The following is a 17,591-nucleotide window of genomic DNA, read 5'->3' on the forward strand; positions in this document are numbered from 1 at the left end:
TGAGATGACGGTGAAAAGGTTCTGTCATAGCGGCGGTATATGAAGCGAACCACCTTTTTCTGAACGGATTCAATTTTGTGATTGTGCGAAATTTTCTAAGGGCTCAATATTGTAAGCCGCATATTCAAGAATAGGTCTTACAATAATTTTGGATGTAATGAGTTTAGTTTCTTTCGGGGCAACAAGTAGGATTCTAGACAAGTAATGAAGTTCTTTAATGCTTTGATGCAAGTTATACAGTATTTTCTGACTAGGATAACCTTGGAGGGAAAAGGAGGCCTAAATACTTATATTCATATGCTCGCTGCAATAAAGTAATATATAAGATCAATTGAAATATGAGCAATTAGCATGCTTGTGAAAGGACATGAAGACTTTTTTTAAATTTAATGTTCGTTTGCGAGAGTTCGCAAAATTCACAAAAACTTAGAAAAGATTGATTCGCAGTGTTATGATCGTTAGGCGTAGAAATGACATTGTAGAGAACGCAGTCGTCAGCGTAAACGTAATTTTTTACCTAAACAGCGTTGCGAAACTATTACGTGAAAACTACATTTCTCAGCTTAGTAAGGCTTCGTCAATACGCAAAGCTTATACAATGTGGAGAGGTATAAATATTTTGGCGTAATTATTATGTTCAACTTGAAGGGAAACCGAGAGTTGCACACGAAGAGTTCAAACAGCATTATGGTTTCTGAATGCAGGGTATGCGGAATTGAGCATTGTAAATACGTCTTCCAGTACTCAAACATTCAGTCCACCCGCTTTTAGAGTACACGTCAGAAATTTGGGACCTGTTCCATTATGGTTACACGAAATGAACAAAACGAAACATGGCAATAACAGCGAGTAGTTGTACTCATCTGTCTGCATATGCGTAACGTGGTGCAATGCAGAACGCGGTAGGGCTGGATACAACGCATACATGATGGTATAAGCAATCGTTGGAGTGAATATATTTGCTTCATAATGACAGGGTTGACATGTAGAAAACACAATGAGCCACTTAGTCAAAGCTCTGCCGCGTTTAACCACGGAGCTAAAATATTAAAACGCCCCGGTGCAGAGAAAGAGATTCACATTCCAGCGAAATTTTCAGACAATGGATAGATCTGATTACCTCAGCACTCAGCTGTGAGCTCGACTCGTTTTCAGAAGTAAAAAAAACAGGAATAACATTTGCCGAACTGATTTTCCGATCTCATTCAATGGGCTATTTTTCGTTCCACACACATGAAGCTTTCTTATTTCCACCGTTTGTTTAGTAAAACTAGCATTTGCGAAACCCAAGTGAGGTAATGATAATTGGCAATCATTGCCTGTGTTGAAAACCTTGCGATTGCTTTTGTTCTTGCGGACCACCTTTTTCATAAAAAGAGTCATATCTAGGCCCCTGACGTTCTTGTATGTACGCTGCAACGCTAAGCAGACAGACAAAAGTATAATACTAACTATAAATTCACAGATGCACGCGTACTTGTGAAATTGAAGCTGAGGGGTAGTAAAATCATGTTGGCTTAGCAACAGTTGTCCAGGTAGCACTACTAATGAGATATCAGTCACAAATTTCTGATTTCAATTTCGCGGCTTATTTAGTGTTGGAAGAGTGACGCGTGGGCTCATATCTTGAAAAGCACCTGCAAAAGCGGGAGAGCTCGGTGAGCGCTGTGTTCTCGCCGTTTCGTCGGCATTGAAGCGAGAGGCTGCACGAAGGTGAATCCGCTCCCTGCTGCGGACGCTATTGGCGGCGAGGATTCCTCATATGATTATATGATCATATGGATTCCTCATATGATCCCTCATACTACGCTTCCCTTGCTTAGTATGAGGGATCACTCAGCGCGCTCCTCATAGGTTTCGCTTACGGCGCTCAATCAAAACACCACGTGGCAGCCCTCCTGGACATTTACGTAGGTACTTTGAAACCGAGGGAAGTTTTTGACTGTCGATATAATAATCTTGGGCAAACTGAAACCACAGGATCGTTTACAGACACTATCACTTTGCCGAATACGTTCTGTGAACGCTACTGCGCGCGGTCACCACGATGGAGTCTCCCGAACCAGCTTCTTCCACGAAAGGTAGCCAAACGCTGAGAGTTAACTATGTGAAATGTGTTCTTATAGTGGGCTGTCTGTATAACCAAATGGGTATAACACAATGGAGCCTCAATTCAGGAATCGCACAGGTTCGCAGCGACCGACTGCGCGTTTGCATGTCCACGCACAATGCTTTGCTTTCGCTGTGAGCGCGTTTTCGCACCATGCTGTGAGCTTTGGGCGCAGCATGTGAGCATTTGACAGTACACTTGCAACCGTTATCGCGTGTACGCTATCACAACTGTTCAAAAATAATTCCGTTATAGAGAATTTGACGCCTAGCTGCGGCGACTGTGATGTGCCGTCGCTACGATTCAATCCTTTTTTGTCTTGTAAATTCTTGGAGATTTCAATATTATTTATCAAATTTCGTCGCACTGTATGTTTATCGGTCTTCTCAGCGTGCGATTTCCCCCTGCCTGTTTTTCGTGATCCAGCGCATTAATTCAAAACACAAACGTGACCATATGTCATGCCTTTTTTTATGAGCGTCTTACCGCTCCCTTTCGATTCCAGTGAACTTGCCAGTATCTAGCATCAAGTTCATAGACCAAACCGTCATGACATTAGCCGAGCAGCGGGCGCGGGCGAGTGTCTCAGTGCGCGTCTTCTGCTGCTCACCGAACATCGCACAGTCCTAGCACCGTCACAGTTATGTTCATCTCGTCTGTTCTTGCTGCATGCCCAATTTGTAGCCGATGGGTATCTGCAGGTTCTAACTTTAACCAGCCAAGCTTCGCGCAGCTTCTTGCCCTGCGGCTACGTGTGAATAAGGCAGACACCACGCTCCGTTGCGTACGTCCGGAATCGCGGCACCGAGCAGTAGCCTACCATGCTGCACAACTCCAAAGTCATCCATTACTTATTATAGTACTTTAAAATGTTGTCAAGCAGACACCCAAGGCGGTAAAGCTTCGCCAATTAATCACAAGCGCGGCGCACGTGGGGTTTTAAACTTCGTTTTGAGCTCGCTTCGGCGCTTCCGAAGCAGCCGACGCGGCCGCTGTGTCTACGTGGTCCCTCATGCCACGTCACGCCGACGGTGGTGCTAGGTTTTTTAGTGGTGGAGCGCGCCCCAATACGCACGTGGCAAATGATCAGTGCATTGCGTTTTCAGAAGTTCAAGTGTTCAAGCCTCCACCCCCCCCCCCCTTTTGTTTGTATTCTCCTTTACAGGGCGATTCTGGTGGCCCGATAACCATGAGACGCAAAAGTGGAAAATCTGTGCAAGTAGGCCTATTAAGCGCTGGATCACTTGAGTGCAGCTACATGAGTATATATTCAATCATCGTTGATGTTTACAAGTTTTCGTCTTGGATAAAAGAAGCCCTCCACCACTATGAAAGCTGGAAAACCATTGAAGGTCATAATCATGAATTCATGTAGTAGACGGTATTCTAACTGTCATGTATTTTCAAAATAAAGCTGCATAATTTGTGCGGCATCAGAGACAAAACCTGTCGCATGTTGTCCCCTCATTAGACCACCATGTGAAGACGTCTGCACAATTACCCAGCTGCCGTTTCATAAATAAATTGGTAAGTAAGAATTCGAATCAATTCGCCACTTGTCAACCTTAAATTATTTATTCTAACGTGCAGAAATAATCTACATTATTAGGTGCGACACCGCATTAACAAAATATATTTTAAATTGAGGTTTGCGATTATTCAAAATATTGAATACGAATAAAATACTATCTACTATTTGATTTCAATTCGATTAGGGAGATCAATTTGTGCTGTTGTTAAAATATACGAAAGCACTTGTTGAATTTTAGAGGACCACAAAAAGATGAACGTCACCACTCTTCCAAATCTTTCTGCTGCAAGAAAACGGCATTTGATCCAGGGACATTATTTCCTAATTGAATGCGCATGTGACATCACTTCTCAATAATTGCCATTCATCCAAAATAAGGTTTGTGACTCTTAGGCAGCACAAACTGACATATTTTTTCTTGAATTATTATTTGGCCATCCTTTGGTCACACGATGTCGATATTATTTTCGAACTACCTTCGATGCGGTAGCACATGGGAGACTTCTCTTGTTGAACAGGAAGGCCCCACCACATGCGCCTGGATGCATACCGTTACTTCTCTGTATTGTGTAATTGCCGTGGCAGACTTGTTAATTTCATGAGAAAACTATCTCGTCTAAAACATCCTCACTTGTCAGTTCGTCAAGTTGCTAACGTTATTACATGGATGCGTCTACCTATATGAACTTCATTGTTTTTGACGTGAAATGGCTTCCATTCTTGTTGTGAAGAGGGGGGGGGGGGCTTCTTGTTTATTATCACATATAGCGTTAAGTTTCGTATATAACTAAAAGCTGTAGAAATAATATCGCCCATATATATGCAACTGTACTAACAGGCGTCTTAATTTGACATGGTTGGGTAGCGGAAAGTATCCACTACACATTCATGCATCTGTCACGAAGGCATATGGCGCTATTGTTGTGCCAGGCTTAAAGCAGTCGAAGCCAAGTTGATGCTCTCGCTCGGCATTCAGAGCGCCATAGATCGGCACTACGTTTGTTGATCCGAGCAGGACAGGTTGCGTTTGAGAGAAGTATCTCAGCCATAGAAGGCACATATAATTTGTCAAACAGAAACAAGGGTTTATCAGGAGTAAGAAGGATTACAATGTGTGAAGTTAGCTGCAAAAATTTGGCGTTCGCTCGGCTATGGCACGCTCGCGTTGGACACCTGCGGTGTAGTAACAGCGTGAAGAGGGGGACTTGGCGCGCAAGACCCAGCGATGCCCATTTGCATCCACCACCTTTCACTACGGCGGGTCAAGCACGAGTAGGAAGCGAGCAGGATTGGAAAATTTCATCACAGGGCCCTATTGATGTGTGTTGTGAGCCAGGCACGTAAGCTAGAAATCTATGATTAGATGTTACTTGTGTATTGCGTACACGTGATCCCTGTAATACACTGCCCAAAGATTGTCTGCAGCACAAAAAGGGTTTCATGTACCCCACTGCTGTTTCGTCCCGATACAGCCGACGCTGTTATTTCTCTTGTTACAGCGAAGCTGCCTGTGGCTAGGACCCGGAATTTCATGGCGTTTGCGCGGGATAGCTCCCCCCTGAAAACTCTCTCTTAAAAAGTAAGGGTCAAAGAGCCAACAACAAAAGAAAACACATATCACAGCTCGCGGCGAAGCTCGGTTTGACGGCCACCTTTGTCTAAAACGGCACTGCGTCGCAGCTAAGTCTATGTGAATGTGTGACGTAGTGCTTGAATTAGTGTGCGCATGATAAAGCGACCAATGGAAATCTTTGGTACCATTTCCCTCCACCGTTGCAAAGGGAAGGCCACGCGTGATTGGTACGACTGAAGAGCAGCGTATTCACAAGGATCGACAGCGAGAGCAGCGGCACGGCAGAGTCCGTCGACGTTTTTCCAATCGGGCGGCCCGAGAACATGAGCGTGCCCACGATGTCGTACGTAATCGACGAATAAGAGCTGCCGACGGATACGGCGATGCTGAGAATGTCGTGAAGAGACGGTGATGCCACGAGGTTATGGTGCTGCGATATGACGACGCCTAGGGAAGGTTCCATAGAGGCTTTGTCGATTGCAACTTTAGCTCAGCCTGCCAACTATCTGATCGCCTATGGTTCGATGACGACCTCTCAGAAATCAACGGAATGCGGTCCGAAGAGCGATGACAGAAGGCGGTGGATGTGCTGACGTGGTGATTTCTCGGCGAGAACGTTGGGGAGTTTACAGTAGGCGGCACTTGTAAGGATGCGCTGATAAATGGTAACGAGCCTCTGTTCAGTACAAGGGGTGTACACAGGCTCACCTGAAGGGAGCAGTTCCATGTTTCTCGACGACGAACGGTTACGTGTACCCGCATGTGCCGGCTCCGAAGCTCAACGCCGATTGATCAGCTTTTTCTGGTCATCCGCTTTCACACAGTGGAGTGGCTGTCAAATTTTTACCAGAAGGACTCCTCACGCACTTTGTACTTCTCCCTGCACAGAAATATTTAAGAAATGTTATTGACTTTACTATTCGGAGATGATTTTCCTCAAATACTTGGATTCGGTTCGCATATTTCAGTATTCAAAGACCGGTAATATTGAAAGAAACAAAAGAGAATTTCTACAGGTCAAGAGATAAACAATAAGGCAGTTATATTAGAGCTACAAAGTAACTTATCAAGCAACCTATATCAGATTCAAGAAACATGTCATTTAATTTTATGCGAAGCATATTACGAGGGCTCAACCCAGCTCCTCAGGCGCGGCGGTGACCATGAAATCACGTGACACCGTGACGTCACGACAGAGGAGAAGTGGCTTTGGCTCAACTCTTGCAAGACGGGCTGGGTGGGAATCGAACCAGGGTCTCCGGAGTGTGGGACGGAGACGCTACCACTGAGCCACGAGTACAACGCTTCAAAGCGGTACAAAAGCGCCTCTAGTGAATGCGGTGTTGCCTTAGAAACGCGCTGTTTCTAAGGCGTGCGTCTCTTGCTCAGGCGCACATTTCGTTGCCGCGCCGAACGCTGCTTTGCTCGACGCTCACCGCGTCCAATGCGGGGCGCGTAGTCGCTGCCCTGTAGCCCATTGTCTTACACCCCTTGGCGGGTCGACGGGAACGCTGTCGCGTTCCACTCTTGAAGGCGAAGAAGTAATGCATGAGTTGTTTCTTCGTCTAGCCGAACCAAATATAGCCAAGCAACAGCAGTTCACCAGGCTAAACAGTGGTTCAACAACTAAAATAAAGGCTAGTATGCTTCGCATCCTGGGCTTAACCTTACCTAAGCCACAGCCATTTTTTTATATAAAGGCAAACTTAGCTCACGTTCGGTTAAGCTGCCGTTATTTTGCCGCAATATCCCCGCGAGGCTATGTCGCGTCCCATGTCAACACAGACGAATTTTTTTGTAAATATGCACTGCCTAAACAGTGGCACTTATAGCGGCAAATAGCCGGAGCTCTCAATAGCTACAGTAACCAAATGTGTGCGGTAAATTACAAATACGTTAAACGAATGGTTAAAGGACTCGTGAGCTCGAGCGGTGGTTCAGAGCTCAGCTGGGTGCACTTGGGGCGCTGCCGGCCAGGACTCGGGACCGCTGGCGTGGACTTAGATACCGCGCCGTTCCGACATCGGCGCCCGCAACGTGGGGCCCCGGTTGCGTTCCGGGACGGAAAATGATCGTGGGGAGGGCGGGCGGCACCCGGTTCTATGGCCAGTAGCGACGCCTGCCTGGCCTGGTGCGTTACCATGCCGGCGGTGCGAGCTGGAGCTCTCGCGTTCACTGAGAAGCGTTTCCGCTGGATCCTGATCTGTCACCGTCATCCAGTCTGTCATGGAACTTGGGGGCGTCGTGGCCTGCTGTGTGCTGCTGCAGCTCTCGGCGCCGTCATTGGAGATGGACGCCACCGGCATGTGTGACATCAACGCAATGTCGTCGACATAGCCAGCGTGAGTTGCTGCGTCCCTCGGTGATGACAGAACGTTCGCACGGAGGACTTCCACGGAGTAGGCTCGAGAGGGGCTTGTGGTGCCCTGTGTTCCAGTAAATTAGAGGGCACTCGAGGCGAGTTGCCAACTGCAGTGGAAGCAGCACTCTTCGAGCAACAACCATGATCGCCTGTGGTATTCTCATCATGTTACCTGTGCACCTGTGGTGGCTGGCACTATGTGCAATGGCATGACAGTAAGCATGCGGCTGCACCTTCAGGCTAGCTGCTGCGCGCACACTTCAGAACGAGGTCGGGTAACAAGACCTGACCAGCTGTGCCTCCGGGAATAACTTAGGGCCTTCTGGTTCATCTTCGTGAACCATACGTCCTGGAAACCAGCCAGGCTTAGCGCCTTCGCGTTCCTGAAGAAACCTTGGGGACTAGGACATTGCATGCTCCACCACCGGCATCATCGTTACTCTGAGCACCCGGAAAGCATCGGAGCAAGCAGTCAAAGTGGCGGACAAAGTGACTCGTGAGCGCGAGTGGCGGTTTGAGGCTCATCTGGGCGCTCTTGAGGCGCGGCCTGCCAGCACTGGGGCCTCCTGGCGCGGAGTGAGGGATGGCGTCGTTCCCACAATATATCGTCTTTATTTGTATATGCGTTGTCAGAAAAGCTTACGAATGTTGTTTTCCCATACAGAGGTGCTCATAAAGTAACAAGAATTTTGGTACGTTAAAAAATACGCGTTCGCATCCCGACATGCTTACAATTTGTGTCGCGAGAGAAAGAAAAGTAAGTAGATGCAATGCACACGTTGAAGCCTACGCGATGCAAAGCTTTCGTTAAGCGGTTAATAAATTCTCTAAATTTTCCCACTAAGTTGTGTGACAAACATTGTGTTGCCTCTTACTTTCTCAAATCTTCTTCTTTAAATAAATGTACTGGCCGCTCCTTTGCCGATCGTCCGTTCAAGAGGTATGTGCCAAAGTATGGAAAAAATGACCATCATCATTAACTAGTCAAGGTGCTTCATGCCCAATCCCCATTGTGGACATGTTCATATAGAATGAAAATAATAATCATCATTAACCCGCAGTGATCACCCCAAAGACGTAGTGTGTGGGACATTCGGCAGTTCCCGCATTCTGGCCAATCACTCGATGTGCAGGAAATTTTAATCACAGTGAACACGCGGACATGCTTCTTGGCCGATCCGTCACTGAGGACGTATGCCAGGGTATGGAAATCAAAATGAAGAAGTGGGTGACATGTTAAAGAGACTGTTGTTGTGGTATGTACCACCAACATTTTGTCCACTCTACTATTCTCGGCATGCGATGTTGTACTGCCAGCTTATTAAGCATGCACCATTGTATGGAAAATCATCACTTTCACTATCAACACGCGGATACAATTTTCGGCCGATGCCACGTTGTAGGTAAGTGCCAAATTTGAGATCGAGCACCCCAAAGAGCCACCTAGTGACAAATAGGTGGCTCTTTGTAGGTGCCATAGTATTGACACCATCGTCATTACCAGTGGGCGGACACACTTCGATACCCTATTGTGCGCATGCGCCATGGTATAGAAACCGTTATAATCATCAATACGATGCCGAATAAATCAAACATAACAGGTGGCACTATATCTACGCCCGGTTCTTCTCCATTCCCCGTCGCGTCCACAGTACGGTAAATCATCGAACTCAACAAGTGGCGGCCTTCTGAAAGGGTTAGCTGGTGTTGGCAGGAGGGAACGTTATGTACGGTGCTGGCCTAATGGCTAGGCCTTCGAGCTGAAGCGCCGGTGGGCTGACGTTGGAATTCCTGCAGCGGACGCCGTCTAATCTGAGTTAGGCTAAATATATTGGGGGAGAACTCAACCAGGGACCAACCTACCCACAAAGCGAACGAGCGACAGACCGCCGCGAACCGACCCAGGCCAAAACATGGAATGGTAGGTGCTGAAAACTTCGCCTTATTACATCAGGAAGCAAACATGCACACATACATTTGCACACGTACGACCACAAGAGGCACTTGCGTGGTAATTACCTACACTTCCACGAAAGCGTAGAGCACGTAGGTGGTAGACTGTGCCCGAATTATTTATGAAGCACACTGTTTAGACAAACAATGTTCAGACGCACAGTCCCCGCCGTCTGAACGAAGAATTACTTTGGGTATAATAAAGTATGGTTGGCATATACATATATCTGGTGTTCTTACGATGGATGGGCAATTATGCAGTCGCGATGTAGAGGCGAAATTCCAGAGTTAAGAGAGGAGGAACTTGGAATAGAAGAAAGAAGGGTCTTGCAAATTTTGTGTCTTACATCTGGGTGGTGAAAGATTATCTACAAGGATCGACGATCGTAGTAGAAATACTCTTTAAAATAAATACATCTGTAGGATTTTGTGTAAGTCCGAGGGTTCCAGACAGGTTAGGAATATTTTATTTTTAGTGGTGCTTTTTTCGTATATGATAGTAGTTTTACAGAAAGTAGTGCGAGTATCACGGAACGACGCAAGTAATCAAGAACACAGTTAGCTTCCACCCTTATGTTAGAGCCAGAGAACTACCAGCCTATCAACCTGCATTTCGCCTCTGTCGGCGTTAAGCCTCTGTATACAGCCCCGCGCAAACTGAAAAAAAAACGGAAACAACTTGACAGTCACTTTAGCATACGCCAACGATAGTGAAGCCGTAAGCTTGCGGGCGTAAGAAAATTCAATAAATTAATTTAGATATTCATTCGAGTGCGTGTACTTAGTACCTGATTTACTCTACCAAAGGTCGTGGGTTCGAGTGCCCTAATTGAAGCTATCTTAGTAAACAGTGTCATAATTAACTTGGCCTTCGCACCAAACGTCGTGGGTTGGACTCCCACATAAGCCCGACAGTTCGACTCTCACCGAAGCTCCTGGGTTTTGAGTGCCTGAATTTACCTTAAGTTTCCCTTATTTTTTGGCATGACGAGAGGCATCAGAGCCAGCTTTTGAAGAAGACGACGATGAACGCGGGTGCAATGACATGAGTGCATGTCTGCGCGAGGCAAGCTCACATCTCACAAGCGCACGCCACCTTTTGCAGGTCATCTGGAGTATGCACCACTTTAGGCTTTCTCCTTAATAATCTTTGATCGATGGTGGAATAGAACCTCGGATGTCGAGCACAGCAGCCCGGTGCTCTGACTGGGCCGTTATGCACGATGATGAGGATGTATGGGGCTTTATGGCCAAAGGGCGGCATACACATGGTGGGTTTTCAATAAATTGTTTGTGAAATATAGAAATGTACTTTCAATGGTAAAGAAAGAATGATGCAGTATATAAAGTATGTGAGGTACTAAAATTGTCTAGAGCACTACTGCCTCACCAGAACCCTTGAAAGCCAAGGGCTTAGAGGCATGTGATTTACAAGGAAAACTATCGTAGCAGCATCCTCTGGAGAGAGGATGTGCTATGAAATTAATGGGCTTGTGACATGGAGCACAACATCTTTAAAAAAGGCGAGGACTGCTTTGGTCTTAAAAAGCGGTTCGTCACCAAGGAACATAGCCGGATGCAGGGGAATACAATGGCGGTATGCAAAAGGGAAATGTTTCCTCCTGTCTCTTTCGGCTTCCCGGCACTCTAGGAAGACATGTAGGACCGGCAACTAGTCGCCACATCTACCATAAGTTGGAGGTTCGTTACCGGTCAAGAGAAAGTTGTGAGTGCCAAATCTGTGTTCTATTCTCAATCTAGTGAACAGGACATCGGTTCTTCGTATTTTCGTAGTTAGGTACCAGGAACCTAACTTCGGCTTAATTAGGTGAAGCTTATTACTTGTTTCTGCGTCCCACAACCGTTGCCAGTGGCTTCGGAGTTTGTTTCTTAGGAAAGGCTTCATTTCTGCGGCAGGGACAGCAGCAGAACGAATGCCTTGCGATGCTATTGATTTGGCGATCTCGTCGGCAAGCACATTTCCCTCAATTCCTCTATGGTCAGGAACCCAGCATATTACTACATGCCTATGTGATAAGTACATGTTACATAAGAGTGAGTAGAGTTCATTGAAGACAGGATTCGTATGCTTTTGAAAAAAATGAGTGCTTTTACCAGACTTAACGAGTCTGTGATTATGATGGCTTTGTCGAGTTTCAGTTTCTTTATATGTTTTATTGCACGCAGTACTGCGTAGACTTCTGCAGTGAAGATACTTGTTATAGGGTTCAACATGTCAGATTCAGTAAAACAGGGACCAACAGCAGCGTAGGATACGCCACTATGTGATTTTGATGCGTCTGTGTAAAACTTGGAGCAGGAGTACTTCAAATGAAGCTCACGGAAATGCATGGCAATTTCAAGCTCAGGAGCTTGCTTTGTGACCTTTGCAAAGGATACGTCACATTCTATCACCTGCAACTGATAGGGCGGTAATAGCTTTACTGCAGGCATTAGGCAATGTTCGAGAAATGGGACTTCCATTTCTTCGCCACGCTCTCTTACATGCAGTGAGAAAGGCAATCTCATAGAGTGTCTATTACGATAAAGTGTTTCACACGTCAAGTCGTTAATGATTGTGAAACACGGATGTTCATTATTAGAGCGCACTTTCAGAAAAAAGGTAAAGTTGATTTATGTTCTCCGAAAATGGAGTGAACCCTCATCGGACTCGGCATACCAACTTTCAACAGGGCTTGTTCTAAATGCGCCAGTGGCCAGGCGGATTCCCAAATGGTGTGCGGGGTCTAACATCTTTAGTGCGCTCGGGGCGGCAAAATGATATACTACGGCACCATAGTCTATTCGTGATCGAACTGGTCTCCTGTAAAGATTCAACAGGTATTTCCTGTCGCTACCCCATGTTGTGGGGGATATGCTTTTAAGTAGGTTTATTGTTTTTAGACATTGTTTTTAGACATGTTATGTGTGAAATGAGTGTAAGCTTGGAGTCAAGTATATCACCTAGAAATTTCTGCTTTTTGTTAAAAGGAATTTGTTGTCCGCCCAGTTTTAGAAAAGGATCTGGGACCAGGCCTCTCTTTCTTGTGAAGAGAACACACGAATTTTTGTGGGGGTTGATTTTAAATCCATTTTGGTCTGCCCACATGGACACGTTGTTTAGGGCCTGCTGTACCTGTCTCTCGCAGACTGTGAGGTTGCAGGATTTGATACCTATTTGTATATCGTCTACGTAGACGCAATAAAAAAGAGGTCGTGATAATGATGCCCGAAGCGTGTTCATCTTTACGATAAAGAGCGTGCAGCTGACTACTCCACCCCGGGGTACCCCAGTTTCCTGCACGAATGTACCTATTTTCACCCGAAATGTACGGTTCTCTAGGTAGCTCTCTATAGTAGTTAACATATTGCCGCGAATGCCTAGCGCCGATAGGTCGCGCAGGATTCCGTACCGACAGGTTGTGTCGTACGCTTTTTCCATATCCAGAAATGCAGACAGAAAAGATTGCTTGTGCACAAAGGCATCGCGAATGCTCGCTTCGATGCGCACGAGATGGTCGGTTGTAGATCGCCCTTCCCCAAAACCACATTGAAATGGGTCGAACATTTTACTGGACTCTAGGAGATGTATGAGACTGTGATTAATCATTATTTTCAAAAAGCCTACAGAGGCAGCTTGTAAGCGCCATGGGACGGTAGCTAGTGAGCAATGAAGTGTCTTTACCATGCTTCAAAACAGGGATCACAATAGCCTCCTTCCACTTTGATGGGAGATAGCCAGCAGCCCAGAGAGTATTAAGAAGTGTAAGTAGCGTGATTTGTGTGTCGGAGTGTAGGTGCTTAAGCATATCACACATGATTCTATCGGGGCCCGGTGCAGAGCTCCGACATAGTGACAAGGAAGCTTTAAGTTCCACAGTCGTAAAATGACGATTATAAGGATCACTTTGGATGGATTTCCGATTCAGTGGCTTCAGTTCTTCTATTGCTTTATGTTTAAGAAACTTCTCCGAATACTGAGTGGAGCTAGACACGCGCTCTAATTGTTCACCAAGAGCATCAGTCTGGTTTTCCAACTTGTTTCCTTCTTTATCACCAAGGGGCAATGGCGGAAATTGTGTTCCCTTTAGTCTCCTCAGCCCGTTCCATAATTTGCCTCCTGTGTGTAGAAATTATACCGCACAAGAATCTCTCCCAGCTTGTCTTCTTTGCTCGCCTTCGCGTACGCCTTCCCTGCGATTTAATGTTTTTAAATTCTATCAGTTTTTATGCAGTGGGGTATCGGCGCAGTATGCCCCACGCTTTATTTTGTTTTTTCCGCGCCTCCTTGCATTCCTCATTCCACAATGGAACTCGTCTTTTGGATGAGGTACCCCTTGATTGTGAGATGAAGTTATTCGCTGTCTCGATGATAAAAGCGGTAAAATACGTCAATACTAAAATCGGTGATAAAATCTCGTGATAGGTAGGTGGATTCCTTAACATGCTCCCAGTCGGCAGAAGCTAGCTTCCACCGACGCGTGTATGAAGGGCATTGATGCTCTTCAGTTAAGTTTAAAAGTATCGGAAGATGGTCACTTCCGTATGGATTTTTAATAACACAGCACTCTGGGTAAGGGAAAAGATCTGCGGAGCCAATAAATAGGTCTATCGAAGAATGTGAATCGTGATACATATTATAAGTCGGTTCGTTTTTATTGAAAAGGCATGTTTCCGTGTTTACTAAAAAGTTTTCTACTAATCGACCTCTCGCGTCGCATCGTGAGTCTCCCCACAGGGTGTGGTGAGCATTAAAATCTCCCACAAGTATGTAAGGTTCGGGAAGTTGGATAATAAGGTTGTAAAAGTCTGTTTTTTTTAGATGATGCTTTGGTGGTATATAAATAGAACAAACAGTGATTAATTTATTAAAAAGAATGGCCCGAATCGCCACTGCCTCAAGGGTGGTCTGAAGGGCGATGTGTCGGCAAGGTACAGACTTGTCCTCTATTACTGCTACTCTGCCAGAGGCGTTAGCCTCAGCGCGGTCTCTTCGGAAGATGAAGTAATTGCGAAGAAAGTTTGTTTTCGTAGGTTTGAATTGCGTCTCCTGAACACACTGTAACTTGGGATTGTGTTTGTGTAGTAGTTCTCTAATGTCGTCGAGGTTATTTAGAAGTCCTCGTACATTCCACTGTAGTATTTGTGTATCCATTATGCTATTTGTGTTTAGTGATGTGTGTTTAAGGCACGAGGATATGCTCACGGGCCTTTTTCAGGCGCCGTGATGGGAGTTTTGTCTCTGTTGAAGCGATCGAGAGTGCCTCGCCACTCCTTAGGCGCCGGTGGCGCCGTCTTGCTGGTGAATGGGTCCATCACCTCTTGCGAGGCGTTGGACACGCGCTCTTCGGAGCGCTTTGTTTGGCGTGAAGGCCTCGGCACGTTGGACGAGGCCTTTAAGACCACCTGCCCGGAGGTAGATGGCCCCTCCTGCGGGGTTGGCTTAGCAGTGCTAGCTGCAGCCACCGGAGGGGCGGATGGCGTCACTGCCGCCTCACTGGGTGTGGGTCAGACAGCCGCTGGAGACCGTTGTGGCGCTGCCCCCTGACGCGCCACTTCGGCAAATGTGTTCTTGGACAGGTAGGATACGCGCCTGCGTGCCTCCTTGAAAGTTATGTTTTCTTTTACTTTTATCGTCACAATTCCTTTTTCTTTTTTCCAGGATGGGCACGACCACGAGTATGCAGCGTGCTCCCCTTCACATTTTACACAATGGAGAGAGTTTTCACAAGATTCAGAGGTGTGCTTATGAGCACTGCATTGCGCACAGGTTTGGCGGCATCGACATCTCTGTGAACTGTGACCGAAACGATGGCATTTGAAACAACGCAAGCGATTAGGAACCAATGGGCGAACACGTAGCTTGATATACCCGGCCTCGATGGATTCGGGCAGAACACTTGTGCAAAAAGTATCAGATTTTGGTCTGTATTTCCTTATTATCCCGCCTCATCTTAATTCGCTTAACGTTCATGACGTTCTGCTCTCTGAAACCCTCCAAGAGCTCAGCCTCAGTCAGCTCCAAGAGATCATCATCGGAGACTACGCCACGGGTGCTATTCATGGTACGATGAGGCGTTACTGTTACGTTGGCGTCACCAAATGAAACTAGAATGCGTAACTTTCTATATTATTTCTGGTTGCGGAGCTCCAAGAGGAGATCAACGCTTGCCATCCTGGATGCTTTATTACCTCTACCAAAAACTTGGGTAAGAGACTTAGACACGAGGAATGGTGAGATTGTTCGCACGGGTTTGTCTGGTGTTTCGGAGTGCACTACATGGAAACGAGGAAAAGTTTCTTTTTGACGGGCAAAAAATACGAAGTCATCATCAGTGCGCCCCCTCTTAAGGGAGCGATCAAGTAATGGGCGGAAGGAAAAAGCCATAAGAGATTGTATTTCACCAGTAACGCCACCCTCCATGGAGTCCTACAAGGAGACGTTGCAAGACCTGTGAAACACGGCCTGCAAACGCCAGCTGTACATTACCACTCTAACCAAATATGATATAACCTAGGTTGGCTATTCACACAAGGTTAACCCTTAGTGCCTGGAAAAATTGGAAGTAAGCGGAAGCTGGGATCAGACAGGAACGATAAAAGTGAAAGAAAGACGAAGGCTAGGGGGAAAGAGAGACAGGAAAAGGCAACTACTGATTTCCCCCGGGTGGGTCAGTCCGGGGGTGCCGTCTATGTGAAGCAGAGGCCAAAGGGGTGTGTTGCCTCCACCGGGGGGCCTTAAAGACCCAAACACCCAGTATCAGCTCAACCCCCAGGATCCTCCTTTGCCCAGACACGGCTAAGCCGCGCACGGCTACACGCGGGCCGGTCCAACCCTCGTGTGCTCGGGTACGTGGAGTCGCAACACACCAAACGCCTGCTGACGCGGGCACCCCTGAGGGGGACGAAGCAGAAGTGACGGCGATAAAACGAACAAGGAATCTTCGCAATGCCAGTGTGCCAACAAATACTGGACGACTCTGTGAGGACAGTGGCATGACGAAAATGGTTAAGGTGAAAGTTGGCTGCAGAGCTGGATTGACAGGGATGCAATGACAACGACGGCATCATTCCATCGAGCATAAACCTTAGTTATCCATCTAGCTTTGGCCATCGGGTTGGCGTGGAATGGGAGACGACGGCGGGATGATGACAATGAAGGATCTTGAATGGTAATGATGGAACATTCACGATGGCACCATGGCCAGGAGCAAACACCTTGTAGCCCAAGCTGCTTGATAACATGCATTACGATCTGGTGTAAAAGGATGGACACACACACACACACGTGCACAAGCACACGCATACACACACACACACACCCACACACACACACACACACCCACACACAAACGCACAAACACACACACACAAACGCACACACGCACACACACACACAAACGCACACACGTACAAACACACACAAACGCGCGCACACACACACACCCACACCCACATACACACACATACACACACACACACAAACACAAACACAAACACACAAACACACACATACATACATACATACATACATACATACATACATACATACATACATACATACATACATACATACATACATACATACATACATACATACATACATACATACATACATACATACATACATACATACATACATACATACATACATACATACATACATACATACATACATACATACATACATACATACATACATACATACATACATACATACATACATACATACATACATACATACATACATACATACATACATACATACATACATACATACATACATACATACATACATAGACAGACAGGCAGAGGCAGGCAGGCAGGTTCAGAAATCCTGAAGTAGGTAAGTACGCTATTCGCATGAAAGTGCGGTGCAAAGCGCGGGCAACCTGTCAATGTCATGTGATGGTTTGTAGTGTGGTAGTGTGCTTGCGCATGTGAGTGGCGTTCTTTCCACTCTCTCCACTTTGGGCTGGCCGTCCACTATCACCGTGAGGTTGAGGCCCATTGCTGTCGCATGAACGTGTTTATTAACTTGAATTCATGCTTTATCCAAGAG

General features: G+C 46.3%; 2 protein-coding genes across 4 annotated transcripts in view; one reads left to right on the forward strand and one right to left on the reverse strand.

Annotated features, from left to right (window-relative positions):
• LOC135912122 (venom peptide isomerase heavy chain-like) overlaps positions 1–3,555 on the forward strand; it is a 51,011-nt gene extending 47,456 nt beyond the window's left edge. The window contains exon 8 of the mRNA XM_065444505.1: positions 3,276–3,555. Within this exon, the coding sequence (XP_065300577.1) occupies positions 3,276–3,485 (210 nt within the window). The 3' untranslated portion in view covers positions 3,486–3,555. The remainder of the gene's footprint in view (positions 1–3,275) is intronic.
• The window catches only part of LOC135912124 (trypsin-like), a 339,009-nt gene that overhangs the window by 268,865 nt on the left and 52,553 nt on the right, over positions 1–17,591 (reverse strand). For all 3 annotated transcript variants that reach the window (XM_070527759.1, XM_065444511.2, XM_065444510.2), the window contains exon 2: positions 5,923–6,094. The gene's annotated coding sequence lies outside the window, so the exon portion shown is untranslated. The remainder of the gene's footprint in view (positions 1–5,922; positions 6,095–17,591) is intronic.

This window comes from Dermacentor albipictus, chromosome 10 (assembly GCF_038994185.2).
Source record: "Dermacentor albipictus isolate Rhodes 1998 colony chromosome 10, USDA_Dalb.pri_finalv2, whole genome shotgun sequence".
NCBI lineage: Eukaryota > Metazoa > Arthropoda > Arachnida > Ixodida > Ixodidae > Dermacentor > Dermacentor albipictus.